This window comes from Galleria mellonella, unplaced genomic scaffold (genome assembly GCF_026898425.1).
Source record: "Galleria mellonella isolate WM207_F2 unplaced genomic scaffold, CSIRO_AGI_GalMel_v1 utg158, whole genome shotgun sequence".
NCBI lineage: Eukaryota > Metazoa > Arthropoda > Insecta > Lepidoptera > Pyralidae > Galleria > Galleria mellonella.
The window spans coordinates 1,038,708-1,057,605 of record NW_026442003.1 but is presented as its reverse complement, the minus strand read 5'-3'; the positions used below and the strand labels follow the sequence as shown (position 1 = coordinate 1,057,605).

The following is an 18,898-nucleotide window of genomic DNA, read 5'->3' as shown; positions in this document are numbered from 1 at the left end:
ACTGATATTCTGTTGTGGCCAAGAGTCAGTCGCGAAACTCCTCATTAAAAATAACAATAAAAAGAAATATAAATAAACTGCATTGTGTGTGTCCATTACATTCGCCTCCATTTGATATTATATTCTAAATAAATAAATAAATAACAGATACCATTAGACGAGGGGTAGTCAGAGATCACTTTCTGTCACATTCAGGTATTCAGGCAATAAATATTTCCGCTACGTACCTATTTTTTTTTAATGGATGATAATGGAATGGTAACCCCAGCCGCGCTATCGGTATACACAGGCGGGCCGGGCCACCAGTGAAGGATGATAGATGAGGATGAAGCAGGTCAGTTAGCCCATCGTGACGAATTTAATAAGAATTGTTCACGATAGTTTCCAGGGGAAACCACGTGGAGGTCGACCTAATAAGGCATATTACTAGCAATGGGGCTGTCAAACTCCATTGCTAACAATCCCTTTCGCCCCGCTACGTACCTATTAGGTATGCCAATATGCCAAAATAGTTGGCGAATAGGCGCGTCGAGTATTACGTTCACCACAACAGTGGCAATCGACGAATACCTCTGATTACCCCATTAAGTGTACTAGTCGTGAGCGTATTTATATTGATACTTATAGATACCTTCACTTTATTGTTAATAGTTAAGTAAGAACTTGCCGGTTTAACTTGTCGACTGGAAAGTCGAAACTGTATGTACACGACGCCTTACCAACATAGTCAGTGGCAATGATACGGAAGACTACGAAGCCCAGCCGTTGATACCCGAAGAGTTCCGAATGCTATCTTTCTTATCTGTTATGTTCGTGGCGTCGAACGTCTACATCTCGCGTTCACCAGGCCAAGGCGCACAGTCAAGCTCGCGCCCACGTCACAGCCGCTCATGATTAAGGACTACCAATTGATTCCGAAACTAGTCGAGCTTTCTCGATCTAATTATACGTACGTTAGACCATTTAGTTACATACATACCTACATACCTGTCACGCCTGTCTCCCATTAGGGTAGGCAGAAACATTGGAACGCCAAATGCTTCGATTCAAACAAACCTCTTTCGCTTCTTCCACATTTAGTTATTATATTAAAAAAAAAAAAACTTTAATTCATGGCTGCCTTTACATTATGAAGTACATTATACTAAGTCTATGTGTCTGCCATGCCTTTATTGATTACATAATCGCTATGGGAAATTAAAAATATTCCATGTTAGTGTTAAAACGAGGTCAAATTGGCCCTTTATAGTCATTGTGCGAGGCAAATAATACAAATGTACTCGTTTTGTGCATTTAATACATTACAATAGTCTGGAAATGTAATACCCAAATGTAGGGTTACAATAAGGGCAAATGTATTATACAGGGTGATATTAAAATGGTTATCACTCTTTGACAGGAGTGTTCTGTCAACAACAAAAACATTTTGGTCAAACTTTTTAAGCGAGCCCCGACTGCGAGGTGATGATTACCACCAGTTCCATTGCTGGCAATATATCCTGTCAGGTCGACCTTCACGTGGTCCCCCTGGAAACCATCGTGCTGAGGGGGGAAGGGATTTTTTTTATATAACTTAGAATGGCAAACAAGCTGACGGCCCACCTGATGGAAAGTGGTAACCGTCGCCTATACACATGAGCAGTACCATGGACATAACAGAGTAACAGAGGCAGAAATTGTACAAAAGTCTTTTGCTGCGGCACCTCTGTCACATTCTTGCGACAGAGTGGCGTGAATTTACTGAGTACAGAGGAATAACACCTGAGTATCATGGGCGAAACAGTATACTTTGTTATGTCCATGATACTGCTCATGTCTATAGGCGACGGTTAACCCTTTCAATCGGGTGGGCCGTCAGCTTGTTTGCCATTTTATGTTGCATTTAAAAAAAGATGAGGCAAGCAAATCCTCGGTTCGAAACTAGTACTAATTAATTTAGATTTTATAATATTAATTATAATTAATATAATTTACATACTAAATGTTTAATTAAAATAAACAATGCAATTAATTATAACAAGTTTGTAACTAAATATAGATTAATGTAAACGCTATCAATACATATCCGTTCGTTGATTACGTAACTAGTTGTGATATTAATAGACAGGGTTTGGGGGGAAAGGGATTGTTAGTAATGGGGTCAAATAATTTAATATACCCTGTCAGATCCACCTCCACGTGGTTCCCCCCGGACACCATTGTGGCTAATTCTGGTTGAATTCGTCACGATGGGCTAACTGATCTGCTTTCATCCTCATCAGTCATCTACCACTGGTGCCCCGCCAGTGTGTACCGGTAGCGCGGACGGGGTTACCATACCATTATCATCCATTAAAAGAAAAAATAGACAGGGTTGTCACTTCGCCTAACAAACAATTTCTCTCCACACATTATATTTCGTCCATGCGGACAAAGTCAAGGAAATAGTTGTCCATGTGGTCCCAGCATAGAATAGGCCACCCTTTCTTTCACGACGTTGTCGTAAGAGGTGGCTAAGGGAAGACGAGGAATGGGCAGCAGCATCTCTCTTAAAACATCTCCAAAGTCTAACTGCGGTTGCCAATCCGCTTGCCAAACGTGGCAACTACTAGCAAAACCCCCTAAGGGGAAGAGTTAAAGGCTGATATGATGAAACATAAAAATAACATTTATCGAATTGAGAACTACCTCCTCTTACGAAGTCGGTTAAAAATCTCTTAAACCCCCAAAAACATTATAAGCAAAGTCACGCGCACAACGTTAAGTGTAAAATTCCGCGCGAAAAACGCAACAAAACTAGTTTTAGTAATGAAATAGATCTAGAAATATCCATCTAAATCCTTCCCGCTGTAATAGAATACAATCCCGTCTATATACTGGGGAATCGTGAGAGACAGAGTACGGTGTCCACGCGTTACGTTCTAGACGGGACAAGTCTTCTTAATACTTTTTTTTATACAATTTAGAATGGCAAACAAGCTGACGGCCCACCTGATGGAAAAATGGTAGATTGGCAACCGCAATTAAGCTTTGGTGATATTTAAAGAGGTCATCGCCATCACGGGAAAGAAACGGATAGCCCATTCTTTACTGGGACCACATGGCAATATTACCCACACCTAATATGAGCTATATAGTTACACGGATGTAGTCGAGTGTAAAAAACTAGTATTGTAAATTTAAAAGTGAGTTTGTTTTTTTTTATATAACTTAGAATGGCAAACAAGCTGACGGCCCACCTGATGGAAAGTGGTAACCGTCGCCTATAGACGTGAGCAGTATCATGGACATAACAGAGTGTACTGTTTCGCCTATGATACCTCCCATGCGTTGCCAATCCTGAGGTCTCAGGTGTTATTCCACTGTACCCAGTAAATTCACGCCACATCCCACCCTTCAAACCGAAACACAGCCATGCAAACACAGCTGCTTCACGGTAGAAACACGAATGGGACAGAGGTGACCAAGCAAACGACTTTTGCACAAAGTCTCCCTCTGGTACCTACGTAATATATATGAAACATTTCGCTCCTTAGCTCAGTAATAGTTTTCCTTAATTTATAACTAGATGGCCCTGTTTATTAATTCGGATGGTATTTACTTCGCGGTTACACTTCACGGTTGAAACACGAATGGGACAGAGGTACCCGAGCAATCGACTTTTGTACAAAGTCTCCCTCTTGTTTATTTATTTATTTGTTATCCCTTAGTGCCTGAACGATTTAACCATTCACTATGAAAATTTATACACGCACTATATTACTGGGAGAGAGACTTTAGGCTACTTTTTATATAATTTTGGAATGTATTTATTAGTTACACTTAGTAAGCATTTTATGGTTAACCGCGTAAGTCTGCGAAAGACGTCCTGCGAAAAATAAGCAAGTGGCCACACCCTAGCCTAAGTTCAACACGCTATCGAGCTAGCATATATAAACCAGTGTTACATGAATATACAGAACGTTCCATTGCCTTTTAGATATGGAAAGAATATTGAACGTTATTCAGATGTTAAAGACATTTGCTAAACATATTCCTTTTTTTTTATGCCACTGAGGTGGCAAACAAGCATACGGCCCACCTGATGGTAAGTGGTTACCGTAGCCTACGAACACCTGCAATACCAGAGGTATTACGCGTGCGTTGCCTACCCTGAAGAAACCTCTTTACCTTTTAACCCCTGTTGAAGAACCCCATGCTGTAGTCTCTTGGGAAAACATCGGCAGGGAGCTCATTCCATAACCTGGGTGTTCGCGGGAGGAAACATCTCTGAAACCGCGCAGGACGCGACCATTGAGGCTGTAGGACATGAGGATGAACTCCCTGTCGATGGCGAGCCGTACGATGGTAGAAAGTGGCTGTGGGCATCATATTGAACAATTCCTCTGAGCACAATCCATTGTACAGGCGGTAGAACACGCAGAGTGAAGCAAAATCTCTCCTAAGACTTAAGAGTTCGATACCGCTTGTAAGCCTACTACATAGTCTGTAACATATACACTACAAATATATATACTGCTAGCGATCCGTCTCGGCTTCGCACGGGTGGACATTTTTACAACATTTTCAAAAAGTGATTATTGTGACATAACGATAATAGTTGGACATATAGTATCGCGAAGTTTTTTGTAGCTATTGATATTTTCTTCAATATTGTAGAACATATGTTTGTTCTATCACCAATAGTTTCCGCAGCGCACGCGACCAAAGATATTTTATAGCATTTTTTTTTTCACCTTGAGTTACGTTACTAAAGTTTTAGTAAGGATCCCTAATCTTTTCTAGCAATGAACATAGCCTATGTTACTCAGGGTGAATGTAGCTTTCTAATGGTGAAAGAATTTTTGAAATCGATAGAGTAGTTTTTTTAGTTTTTTCTTTACAAACATACATACACACAAAAATACAATTTTCCTCTTTATTATATTAGTGTAACTAGATACCCATGTACATGCAAGCCCACATACGCACGCACCCACGCTCCCACGCACGCACGCACACACGCACGCACGCACACACGCACGCACGCACGCACGCACGCACGCACACACGCACGCACGCACGCACGATTAAAGTATATGTGCGCCTTGATTAAAATATAAACAGACAGAAATAATTTTCGTAACTTTCGAAGTTCGCTGATGTCCAATAGTTGTCATCGTCATCATCATACCAGCCTTTAACTGTCCACTGCTGGACATAAGCCTTCCCCTAAGGGTTTTGCCAGTAGTTGCCACGCTTGGCAGACGGATTGGCAAACGCAGTTCGGCTTTAAAAATCTTTTAAGAGGGATGCTACTGCCCATCTCTCGCCCTCCCTTAATCGCCTCTTACGACACCTATGGGAAATAAAGGGGTATTCTATGGCAGGACCACATAGCCACTGATCGAATGATTCTCCATTTATTACTAATTTCATTTAAAAAGTATTCCTGTGATAATTTCAATAAAATATGGTTACTTTTTCATTACATTTCAACACGATTGTAACATAGTATTTAAATTGCTATTACTAATCGTGAGAGGGCACCACCTGCTTGCCAAGTGTTTCTAGGCCATCTTCTTTGTACGCGAAGACTTCTGACGTGGCTTAACGGATGATGGCTTTACGTGTCCCCTGAAGCACGACGCACGTGGTCGTGCGTGCGTGCGTGCGTGTGTGGGTGTGGTATATATATATATATATATATATATATATATATTTGTCTAACTTTGTGTATAACTATATTTTTGTCCGCTACTTATTTCACGTGAATTTACAGGGTACAGAGGAATAACACCTGAGTCCTTAGGAATGGCAACGCATGAGGGGTATCATGGGCGAACCGAAGTGGTAACCGTCGCCTATAGACATGAGCAGTACCATGGACATAACAGGGTATACTGTTTCGCCCATTGTACCCCCCATGCGTTGCCATTCCTGAGGACTCAGGTGTTATTCCTCTATACCCTGTATTTTCACTGCCATATACCACCCTTCAAACCGAAACATATCTACCATGGCTTAAATATCGCCCATGTCTCAAATATCTCCCATTTTATCATGTTAAGAAGATGACATCACAGGCATATGTCAAACTGCTTCACACTACCGATGATCAATACACAACCAGATTTAACCGGCATTATCCGTAAGTAACAGGTTCCAGCCCACATTGTCGATACAGTAGCGGCCCTGATTCACTATGGGACTGCCTTTTGGCTACAAATTCGATTTGATTCAATATGCCTATCACAGCTCCCGCTGGCGGATTATTCGGATATATCAGTAAATATACCGGTAAGATGCCGGTTCGAGAGTAGAGCAGCGGTGCTCAAACTCTTTCTGTGGACTATTTTTTTTTTATTTTTAACCGATTTCAAATAAAAGGAGGTTCTCAATTTGTGTTTGTATTTTGTTGTTATGTTTGTTACCCCGTCAGTTATAAACCGATTCGAAATATTGTTTTTGTATCTGAAAGGATATTGGTTCCTTAGAAATATTAACAAAATCGTTTCAGCACTTTAGTTTTTAGATCACAGTAAATGGTTTTGTCAGAAATACTAGATGTCGCTACAATCGAGTTTTGTGGTTTCTGTTGATTATTTTGTAATTAAAGATAGTTTGAGGCAAAATTTCGAAATTGGCGAATGGTTTTATTTATTTTTTACCATTTAGTACCATGGACATATATTGTTTCGCCCATGATACCCACCATGCGTTGCCATTCCTGAGGACTCGGATGTTATTCCTCTGTACCCTGTAAATTCACGCCATATCCCACCTTTCAAACCGAAACACAGCCATGCAAACACAACTGCTTCACGGTAGAAACACGAATGGGACAGAGGTACCCAAGCAATCGACTTTTGTACAAAGTCTCCCTCTGGTAAATTATCTTTAATTATAGAATAATCAACAAAAACTACAAGTCACGCTAGTCATTCTAGCGCCATCTACATAGTATTTCTTGTACCAATTACCTTAAGGTATCCAACATATTAGAATAAAAAAAAATTAAAAAAATCGTTTACAAACTTTCACAATTGTAACACTAGCTGCGACTACCGACTACGCTCACGTAATATTTTCCGCCACTATCCGTTATCTTGGTTTAGCTTATCTATTTACGGGGTTACCACGCGTCCGGATTATCTAGGATTTGTCCTACTTTGGGGAGGACCCGGTCAGCACATACCAAACGGAAACTCGAGCATATTTTTTGTGTCACTGAAAAATGAACCGTATAAGCAATGACTTTAAGTTCAAAATTTAATGTAACCATATTTATATATCTAATATATAAAATTCTCGTGTCACGGTGTTTGTTACCAAACTCCTCCAAAACGGCTTTACCGATTTTTATGGAATTTTGTGTGCATATCGGGTAGGTCTGAGAATCGGCCAACATCTATTTTTAATACCCCTCAATGATAAGGGTGACCCACCCCTAAATATATATATATTTTTTTTGACAATTTTTTTTATTTTTTTTTTATTATAATTTTGCATTGAAAAATACATACAAATACAAATTTTCACGCTTTTACGATCAACTCCTGTTTTTTAATCGCGATTTTTATATGCTGCAATAGGGTTGCAAGATGGCAATCCAATATAATAATTGTAGTATGACAAATTTTCATGTATAGTTCTCGAAATAATGTATATGGTAAAACAACGTATGCCGAGTCAGCTAGTTAGTATATAAGAATGGAATATGGCAATGAAATTACATAGTGGAGAGGCATCATACAAGTCCAAAGGAATGCAGCGCACCATGGGTACCGGTGCGTTGCAAGTGTTTCGGTTTTTTTTTTTTTGATGGGTGAAAATGGTAAGGTAACTCCGCCTACGCTAACGGAATATGCTGGCGGAGCACCAGTGAAGGGTGATAGATGAGAATGAAAACAGGCCAGTTAGCTCATCATGATGAATTCATCAGGAATTAACCATGATAGTTTCCAGGGGGAACCGCGAGGAGGTCGACTTGGTTGGGTATATTGCTAGCAATAGGATTCTCAGTCTCCATTACTAACAATCCCTTTCCCTCCAGTGTTTCGGTTTGAAGGGTAAGATATGGCCTGAATTTACAGGGTACAGAGGCATAAGACCTGAGTCCGGGAGGAAGGGATTGTTAGTAATGGGGTCTAATAGCCCCATTGATAGCAATATACCCTCTTAGGTCGACCTCCACGCGGTTCCCCCTGAAAACCATCATATTTAATTCTTGTCGAATTCATCACGGTGGGCCAACTGACCTGCATTCATTCTCACCTATCATCTTTCACTGGTGCCTCGTCGGTGTATACCGATAGCGCGGGCGGTGTTACCATGCCATTTTCACTCATTAAAAAAAGAACACCTGAATCCTCAGGAATGGCAACGCATGGGAGGGTATCATGGGCGAAACAGTACACTCTGTTATGTCCACGGTACTGCTCATGTCTATAGGCGACGTTTATCTATAGGGAAGGCATAGTTTTAAATTTCATTGTGCATATTTAAACAAAAATCTAAATTAAACTAAATTTTTGTTACAGAACACTATCATATCTTCGTGGGAGATCTGAGTCCGGAAATTGAGACCCAAAGTCTAAGAGATGCGTTCGCGCCCTTTGGAGAAATATCGTAAGTTTTTTTTTACTTTATTTATTCATATACCTATGTTGGGACGCTTGATACGACACGACGAACTTACGAACATTATAATAGAGGGTAAGATAGAAGGAAGGAGGGGAAGAGGGAGACCGAGACATAGTTACATCGGGCAGATCAAGGAAGGAGTTGGTGTCGTGTCGTATCAAGAGGTGAAGGGACTCGCTGCAAATCGTAGTGAGTGGCAAGAGCTCCACCGACAAGAGCGCGGCTCTTAAATAGGATAGATAGATAGATATACCTAATTAGTATAAATTGCGGACTTAATATCATCAACATCGTTTCAGCCATTACCCGTCCACTGCTGGACATAGGCCTCCCCCATAGACTGCCATAAGGTACGGTCCTGAGCCACCTGCATCCACTGACTCCCTGCAATGCATTTGAAGTAACGCGCGCGTAATACCCCTGATATTGCAGGTGTTCATAGGCTACGGTAACCACTTACCATCAGGTGAGCCGTATGCTTGTTTGCCACCTCAGTGGTATAAAAAAAAAGGTAGACTGCAATAAGGAACGAACGGTCCTAAGCCATCTGTATTCACTGACTCCCTGTAATTCATTTGAGGTCGTCACCCTTATCTAGTGGGGGGTCGTCTTACACTGCGCTTGGCAGATTAAACCCTATATGGCATTCAAGGTTCTCAATATAATTCACTCCACATGTCATATCATAAAATTATAATATTAATACATATGAAAACAAGAAAACTTGAGACCAAACCAAATAAATAGACAATAGATTGACTATTACACTTGGTATACCAATAGTGAACTCAGTTAATTCCCAATGTTTACGTAAACGCAAAAAAAACACTACGTTTGGCCGTACGAGGTCGCCACTCAAGAATCTTTCTTCTCCAACGGTTAAAGATAGATATATAGACAGATAGATAGATAATTTATTTACATTACTTACAGCACACAAATTACAATAAAAAAAACATACACATAATACACAGTAAAAGAGATAAAAGAATGAAAAACAAAAAAACAAAGCTACAAAATAAAAAAACAAAAAGCAAAATATATAAAACACATCTTCCTTCTTTGGTGCGTGTGCCACAGTAACACAAAATGGTCACAACTCAGTTTATTGCTTTGCCCTCAAAAGAGCAAAACACTAATATGCTGTTGTGGCCAAGAGCCAGTCGCGAAATTCCTTATTGAAAATAAAGATAGGAAGTAATTCAGCCAGGTGCATAGTATACCATGAAATAAGTGTTTATAGTGTGGCGTGTAAAGCTGTTACTATAAATCTAATCAACAAAATATCCCCATGAAAAGATCTCGAGACTAAAAACCATGGCCAGACAACAATAAATAAAATGTAGGTTTTCTCGCTTGGACCGTCGCCAGACGGCGTGCGGTGTGACTGTGAGCGGGGAGCGTAGCGGAGCGACGAGCTTGAACAAAAGATATAGCGATTAGTTTAACAACTTATTAGCGAGGGCGGACTTATCTCTAAGATATAAGAGATCTCTTCCAGCCATCCAGAGGGAGACTTTGTACAAAAGTCGATTGCTTGGTACCTCTGTCCCATTCGTGTTTCAACCGTGAATCAGTTGTGTTTGCATGGCTGTGTTTCGGTTTGAAGGGTGGGATATGGCGTGAATTTACTGGGTACAGAGGAATAACATCTAAGTCCTCAGGAATGGCAATGCATGGAAGTTATTATGGCGAAACAGTATACTCTGTTATGTCCATGGTACTGCTCATGTCTATAGGTGACGGTTACCACTCTCCATTAGGTGGGCCGTCAGCTTGTTTGTCATTCTAAGTTGTATAAAAAAAAATTGTGTGTAGTAATACAAATAAAGTATGTATCTAATTCAATCTATTTATAAAAATACTAACTGCACGTACGAAATCGGAGCGGATCATTTGTGTTATAACAAAAGTTAATGAAACGCGAGGCTAGTGTATGATATGGTTAGACGTAGGTTTTATTGTAGATAAATTATTAAGTTCTCTCTCTCTCTCTAGAGAGAGAGCTCTCTCTCTCTCTTCCACCTATGTAAATCATATAATTGTTCCACGACATTCCTTCCGTTCTTGTTATTCGATTAGGTGGGTGGTATATTTTCATTGTTAAAATATGTCCAATGACGTCCTAAAATTGATTATGATACGATGGGACTGACGTGTCTATAAGGACAAAAAAAAGTTGACGACGCCCGCTATCGCCTTTCGTTCCGCTAGCAAACAAACCCCAGCTTTACACATAACGTCCCCGCTGGAATACACGTCCGTCAGCCAAAAGCGTAGTACTAGCTATTGACTCGGAATACATTGGTATTGATGGAAATGAAACGACGGGATATTTGAATTTTAACCGTCATCAACAAAAAAAAGCTTGAGCACTGTGGATTTAATCATCATCATCATCATCACCATCCTATCATCACGAACATATCAGCTGTTAATTGCCCACTATAAACATGGGACTCTATCAAAAGTGCAACGACGAGCTATGAGAATTGTAGATGATCCCATGCTTGCAAGCGGTATCGAACCCTTAAGTCTTAGGAGAGATTTTGCCTCACTCTGCGTGTTCTACCGCCTGTACAACGGATTGTGCTCAGAGGAATTATTCAATATGATGCCCACAGCCACTCTCTATCATCGTACGGCTCGCCATTGACAGGGAGTTCACCCTCATATCCTACAGCTTAAATGGTCGCGTACAACGCGGTTTCAGAGATGTTTTCTCCCACGAATACTCAGATTATGGAATGAGCTCCCTGCCGAGGTTTTCCCAAGAGACTACAGCATGGGGTTCTTCAAGGAGGGTAAAGAGGTTTCTTCAGGAACGGCAACGCGCGCGTAATACCTCTGGTATTGCAGGCGTTCATAGGCTACGGTAACCGCTTACCATCAGGTGGGCCGTATGCTTGTTTGCCACCTCAGTGGTATAAAAAAAGGAGGGTTCGCCAATAGTTGCCACGCTTGGTATGCAGGTTTGCAATCGCAGTTAGGCTTGGGTGATGTTTTAAGGGGGACGCTGCTGCCCATCTCTCGCCCTCCCTTAGTCGATTCTTATAACACCCTTTTACATTAATTTCATTTGTAATCATATTATTGGAATTCTTGGACTTGATCCAACTAAGTAAGTTTAGGGGGGAAAGGGATTGTTAGTAATGGAGACTGAGAATCCCATTGCTAGCAATATACCCAACCAGGTCGATCTCCTCGCAGTTCCCTCTGGAAACTATCATGGTTAATTCCTGATGAATTCATCATGATGGGCTAACTGGCCTGTTTTCATTCTCATCTATCACCCTTCACTGGTGCTCCGCAAGCGTATCCCGTTAGCGCAGGCGGGGTTATCGTACCATTTTCACCCATCAAAAAAAAAAAGTAGGTTAATTATAACAAGTTTTTCGTTTAACTAGGAATGTTATGAAATGGTTCAATGCCTGCCGTTACCTTCAACACAAATCAAGCCGGGGCGAAACATTATACCGTTAGAGGCTCGGCTCTCATCACGCTCACTTGGTCACGCACAGACGTCCTGTCGCATTATTTTTTTCTATATGTAATTAAGTATGTATTCAACGACACGCCTTAATATAAAAAAAAATTAATTTAGTTTTAATATATACGCATTACATTATATAATGTCTCGGCATGGCCGTATGGTCCGGCATAGAGTGGGCCATCTCATTCTTTCCAGTGAGTGTCGTAATAGGCGATTAAGGGAACTTAATAATCGAGTTATGGTCCGCAGCGTCCTTCTTAAAATATCACCAAAGCGTAATTGTGGAATGAGCTCCCTACCGAGGTTTTCCCAAGAGACTACAGCATGGGGTTCTTTAAAAGGGGGGTAAAGAGGTTTCTTCAGGGTCGGCAACGCGCGCGTAATACCTCTGGTATTGCAGGTGTTCATAGGCTACGGCAACCACTTACCATCAGGTGGGCCGTATGCTTGTTTGCCACCTCAGTGGTGTAAAAAAAAACTTAGAATGGCCACCCGATGGAAAGTGGTAACCGTCGCCTATAGACATGAGCAGTACCGTGGACATAACAGAGTATACTGTTTCGCTCATGATACCCCCCATGCGTTGCCATTCCTGAGGACTCGAAGTGTTATTCCTCTGTACCCTGTAAATTCACGCCATATCCCACCCTTCAAACCGGAACACAGCCATGCAAACACAACTGCTTTACGGTTGAAACATGAATGGGACAGAGGTACCCAAGCAAACGACTTCTGTACAAAGTCTCCCTCTGGTAAATGTTTTGAAAGGTATTATAAAAATACCAAAATGCTTAATGGTCACGTTTTTGTCTGTTCGTCACGTTTCCGTGATACAAATTTGTTTATTTTAAAAATTCGTTAACCATTATAAACATTATGAAAAATCGAGTAACACCGCACGACAAACATAGTTTAGAGGCTTAATATTGACTGAAATTTCCTTATCACGAAACCACTTCCACTGTGGCTCGTAAACTTTTATGGTATAGCATTAAAAATTTAGGCCCTTTGCCTCCACGCTAGTGTGAGACAGAAGAATAAAACTATAGGTGCGAGCGAGACGCAGCGAGCTGTCATTCAGCGATTTATTTTTTAAGAATTTGTTTCCCCTTCTAAGTCAATGCTAATGTTTATTTTTTTTTTTTATAAAGTGTTTATTTTTCTAATATTCGCTTGAGAGTTCGTTAAAGTTTCTCAAGTTTTTTTTCTTTGTTTTTTTTCTTCTTTGAAGCGCGTATTTTACGAAAGGGTTTTGGTTTTAATCAGACCCAAGTCATATCGATTGAAAAATATTTATATTAAACCTATGCAACCAGTTTATTAAATTATAATATTGTACATTATACACTAGCTAGGTCTTTTTTTTTATATATTTAGTATCTATTGATACTGATATTTTGGGCAGAGATATCTAGCTTAATAAAGAGGAAAGATTTATTTTTTAATTTGTAATGAATAAACTCCGTAAACGTATAGCCCCAGCATAGTATAGGCTATCTCTTTCTTTCCCATAAGTGTCGTAATAGGCGAATAAGAAAACTTAGTGGTCAAGGGTTGGGCGGCAGTGTCCTTCTTAAAACATAACTAAAGGCTAATTGCAGTTGCCAAACCGCCTGCCAAGTATAGCAACTACTAGCAAAATACCCCAAAGGGGAGGCCTATGTTAAGCAATGAACAGTTAACTGTATTATCATCATCAATTATTAAACTAAAAAAAAAATATGTAAGTGATTTTAAAAAATCTTTCACCTGTAAAAAGCTATATTACCAAAGGGTAACATGGGTTGTATTTTATTTTTAAACAGGCCGCCCTAAGCCGGTGCGGGTAGCTAATCTATTCTATTAATTTAAATAGGAATTCTATTGTTTGTTTGTAAAAGATTAACTCAAAAACTACGCAACCGATTTTAAAAAGTCTTTCACCTATACAAAACTACATTATCAGCAAATAATATGGGCTATATATATGGCTTAAGAATATTTTATCTACTCGTGCGAAGCCGGGCCGGATCGATAGTATTATGCATATATAGATGTACTATAGATGTATACATGTATGTATGTACGATAGATATTTTTACATTTTTTTTATACAAATTAAAATAATAAACAAGCTGACGACCCGTACGAAAGTGGTAACCGTCGCCTATAGACATGAGCAGTACCATGGACATAACAGAGTATACTGTTTCGTCCATGATAATTTCCAGGGAGAACCGCGAGGAGATCGACCTGATTGGGTATATTGCTAGCAATAGGATTCTCAGACTCCATTGCTAACAATCCCTTTCCCACCAAAACAGGTGTTCTAACTTGCAAAACGGACGATTAATGTGATATTTTGGCACTTAACATTTATTTTTATTTATTTACCCCCTAGACTCAGGTGTTATTCCTCTATACCTTGTAAATTATTATTTATTCATTTATTCTATGAATAGTCATTTATTTTGTTGTGTTGTTACTTCTAGTTGGTAGCACAGGTTTATTTTTCAATTGCATCAATATAAAGGCAGTGCTGACTCTTAAATAAACGTAATAATGACTCTGAACAACGAGCTTTGAAAAGGATTACGTACAGAATTTAATTATTTGGTATAATCCCGAACGAGGATACTATATGCAGAAGTATAAATGTAACCATAGATCATAATATAATATATAGATGGAACGTCGTATATTAATAAACGTCGCAAAAACGGTCTGCTGACGAGTCATTTTTACGTATTGAATGTTCACGTCATAGATAAAGGTGAATCTTTTTTTTTTTTTTTATACTACTTAGAATGGCAAACAAGCTGACGGCCCACTTGATGGAAAGTGGTAACCGTCGCCTATAGACATGAGTAGTACCATGGACATAACAGAGTATACTGTTTCGCCCATGATACCCCCCATGCGTTGCCATTCCTGAGGATTCAGGTGTTATTCCTCTGTACCCTGTAAATTCACGCCATATCCCACCCTTCAAACCGAAACACAACCATGCAAACACAACTGCTTCACGGTTGAAACACGAATGGGACAGAGGTACCCAATCTATTACAGTACAAACGTATCTATATAAATTAACTGACTCTTAGACAGATATATAATTTAAAGTGAGAAAAGATATATTTTTTTATACCACAGAGGTGGCAAACAAGCATACGGCCCACCTGATGGTAAGTGATTACCGTAGCCTATGAACACCTGCAATACCAGAGGTATTACGCGCGCGTTGCCGACCCTGAAGAAACCTCTCTACCACTCTTTTGAAGAACCCCACGCTATAGTCTCTTGGGAAAACCTCGTCAGGGAGCTCACTCCACACCCTGAATATTCGTGGGAGGAAACATCTCTGAAACCGCGCAGTACGCGACCATTGAGGCTGTAGGACATGAGGATGAACTCCCTGTCGATGCGAGCCGTACGATGGTAGAAATATATATACATATATATGTATATTACATTATATATCAGATATTAAATGGTATATATGTTAGATAAGCAGGAGACTCTTTTTTTTTACAACACAGATGGCAAACGCGCATGCGGCTCACCTGATGGTAAGTGACTACCGCCACCCATGGTCACCCACAACACCTACGGCATTGCAGGTGTGCTAAAACTCTATGCAAGCAATATAAGCTCGAAGCTGATTTGGCGAAAGTATGAACAAAACATGTTCCAATTATCTTTACGTTGTAAACTATAGTTAGTTTAAAGTAAATGTAGTTAGTTAAAATTAAACGTGCTGTACCTGGATACAAAACAATATAGAAAAAAGAAAATGCACAATTTCCACGTAATTACGCGTTAAACATTCATTTCTTTACACGCAATATTGTAGAACAATCAGAAATATTTTGTACAAGAATTGATAGTAAAACGTATCTAGTTTAACCTAAGTAAAATTCAATTTTTTTTTATACAACTTAGAATGGCAAACAAGCTGACGGCCCACCTGATGGAAAGTGGTAACCGTCGCCTATAGACATGAGCAGTGCCATGGACATAACAGAGTATACTGTTTCGCCCATGATACCCCCGTGCGTTGCCATTCCTGAGGACTCAGGTGTTATTTCTCTGTACCCTGTAAATGTACGCGAGTAAGTTATACCACGAGGTATAACTTACTCGCGTACGGACAGACGGGAAATGTAATCATATTAACTTTATAAATGCGAAAGCTTTTTAAGGATAGATGTTTGTTATTCAAACACAATAATGAATTTTGAATGAAATTGGGTTATGTTAGTATATAGGATACTTCATGTACTGATCTGTTATCCTAACTTAGGATATAGGATGCGTTATGTATTGATATGTTATTCTAACTTAGCATATAGTATACGTTACGTACCGACCTGTTATCCTAACTTAGGATATAGGATGCGTTATGTATTGATATGTTATTCTAACTCAGCATATAGAATACATTATGTATTGATCTGTTATCCTAAATTAGCATATTGGATACGTTATGTACTGATCTATTAATATAACTTAGCATACAGGATATTTTATGTACTGACCTATTATCCTAACTTAGCATGTAGGATACTTTATGTACCTATTGATTCACACGGCCGTAGCCGCGAAATTCGACTACTCACGAATACGAGACAAATACGAAAAAGGCACGCTCGTGTGCGTGTTTTGTGAATGTAAAAATGTGACAAGTCTGAATTTATAAGAAACAAAAGTTGCAAAAATTACAAAAATTCACGTACCTATGTGTCATAATTTTAATTTCAATGCACGTAAACATGGATAAATAATTAAAGATAGTGTTTCACAAAAATAAATCTATTTAAATGTTGCTAAAACTATAATAGTTACTTTGATTTATAAACTAAACTCCTGAACCGATTTTTATAAAATTCCTATTGGATCAATCTGTAATTATATCTCGTCAGATAAGAAAATAATTTGCTAAATCGGTTTAGAACTAAAGGAGTTATGAGGTAATAAACATAAAAAAAAAACAAAAAAAATTGACAACCTCCTTCGTTTTGAAGTCGGTTGAAACGTTGACCTATTTTTTACGAAACATTTGTATGGAGACACTCTATCTATATTATGGTCTATAAGTACTAGGTATCCATCCCGGCTTCGCATAAGTAGATAGATAGACGTAAATACAAATTACAATTTTATATTAGCTTTCATTAGACGATGATGATGATTGGCTCGAATGGGCAAATTTTTGATACTTTTGGTAATTTAATTATAATTTTCATAAATATTTCAATTTAAAAAAAAATATGAATAAATAATGTTACTTGCTAATAACGTAGCATTCAATAATAAGGGTAGGTGAAGGATATAGGTAAAATAATTATTAAAATCGAATGATTAGTTTCTGAGTTTATCCCTTACAAATAAACATACAAAAAAAATTAAATCTTTCCTCTTTACAATATTAGTATAGAAGAATATATGCAATATTTTTTATACAACTTAGAATGGCAAACAAGCTGACGGCCCACCTGATGGAAAGTGGTAACCGTCGCCTATACACATGAGCAGTACCATGGACATAACAGAGCATACTGTTTCACCTATGATACCGCCCATGCGTTGCCATTCCTGAGGACTCAGCTGTTATTCCTCTCTACCCTGTAAATTCACTGCCATATTCCAGCCTTCAAACCGAAACACAGCCATGCAAACACAACTGCTTCACGGTTGAAACACGAATGGGACAGAGGTACCCAAGCAATCGACTTTTGTACAAAGTCTCCCTCTGGTAATACATAATACAATGATATACATTATACTTGTTTATATCTGTCAGACTAAAGTCTGTGGACATAATAGTAGCTTTTACTCGCAACTACATTCGTGGCCAGGATATGTTTACATCATGAATGGTATAAAAAGTAGCCTGCATCCTTCTACATCCCACATAGTACGTATATACTATATTTAATCAACATTGACACAGCCGTTGAAACGCTATAATGCAACAAACAAACAAACTCACTTTCATACTTCTAACATTAGTAAGGATTTGAATATATCTCCAAAGAGACACTTCGCTTCTTCTCCGGCCTCATAACGACCAATCGTGTGAGTTTATCCGAAATATAATGGGCAAAGTCACGAGGCAAATGTTTATATAAAGCGATTAACTTAAACCCATATGGAATGCCTTGGAATAACTTAATCTTTATACGCCATTAATTTTTCAACGACATAAACTTTACAACGCCATCTAGTATCATCCTGCAACAAAATTAACTTTGAAATATGTTTCTTCTGTAACAGCGTCACGTACGAGTATGTAATTATTTTAATTATATTCAACTAGTTGCGACTCGTGGTTTTGTTCGCGTGTATAAGGATGAAATAGCGTGTGTTAAACTTGGTGTTAATTTTTTTTTATTGGATCTAAATGCAATGATGACCTTGCCTGCATTATTGGTGACAGTTCATTGCTGAACATAGACCTCCCCTATAAGAGGCGTTTTTGGTTGCCACGCTTGGCAGGCAGGTTGGTAACCGCAGTTGGGGATTGGTGATGTTTTAAGAGGAACGCTGCTGCCCATCCCTCGACTATTAAGGTCCTTTAATGATCTCTTACGACATCGACGAGAAAGTAAATAATAGGACCACATGGGTTATATCCTTCCCTAATGTGCTCATGCTTAAGTTTGACTGTTCTTATCACACCACACGTCTATCTTAATATTTGCATGAATGAATTCGCATCAACAGCCCCCCCCCCCCCCCTTTTATGGGGGAGATCTTTGTTCAACAGTGGACAGTTAACGGCTTATATGATGATATAAAAGGAAATATGAAAGTAACGCC

At 39.1% G+C, this 18,898-nt stretch overlaps 1 protein-coding gene across 2 annotated transcripts in view; it reads left to right on the top strand.

Moving 5' to 3' along the window:
- LOC128200106 (cytotoxic granule associated RNA binding protein TIA1) overlaps positions 1 to 18,898 on the top strand; it is a 187,182-nt gene that overhangs the window by 152,093 nt on the left and 16,191 nt on the right. For both annotated transcript variants that reach the window (XM_052892334.1, XM_052892333.1), the window contains exon 3: positions 8,502 to 8,589. In XM_052892334.1, the coding sequence (XP_052748294.1) occupies positions 8,502 to 8,589 (88 nt within the window). The remainder of the gene's footprint in view (positions 1 to 8,501; positions 8,590 to 18,898) is intronic.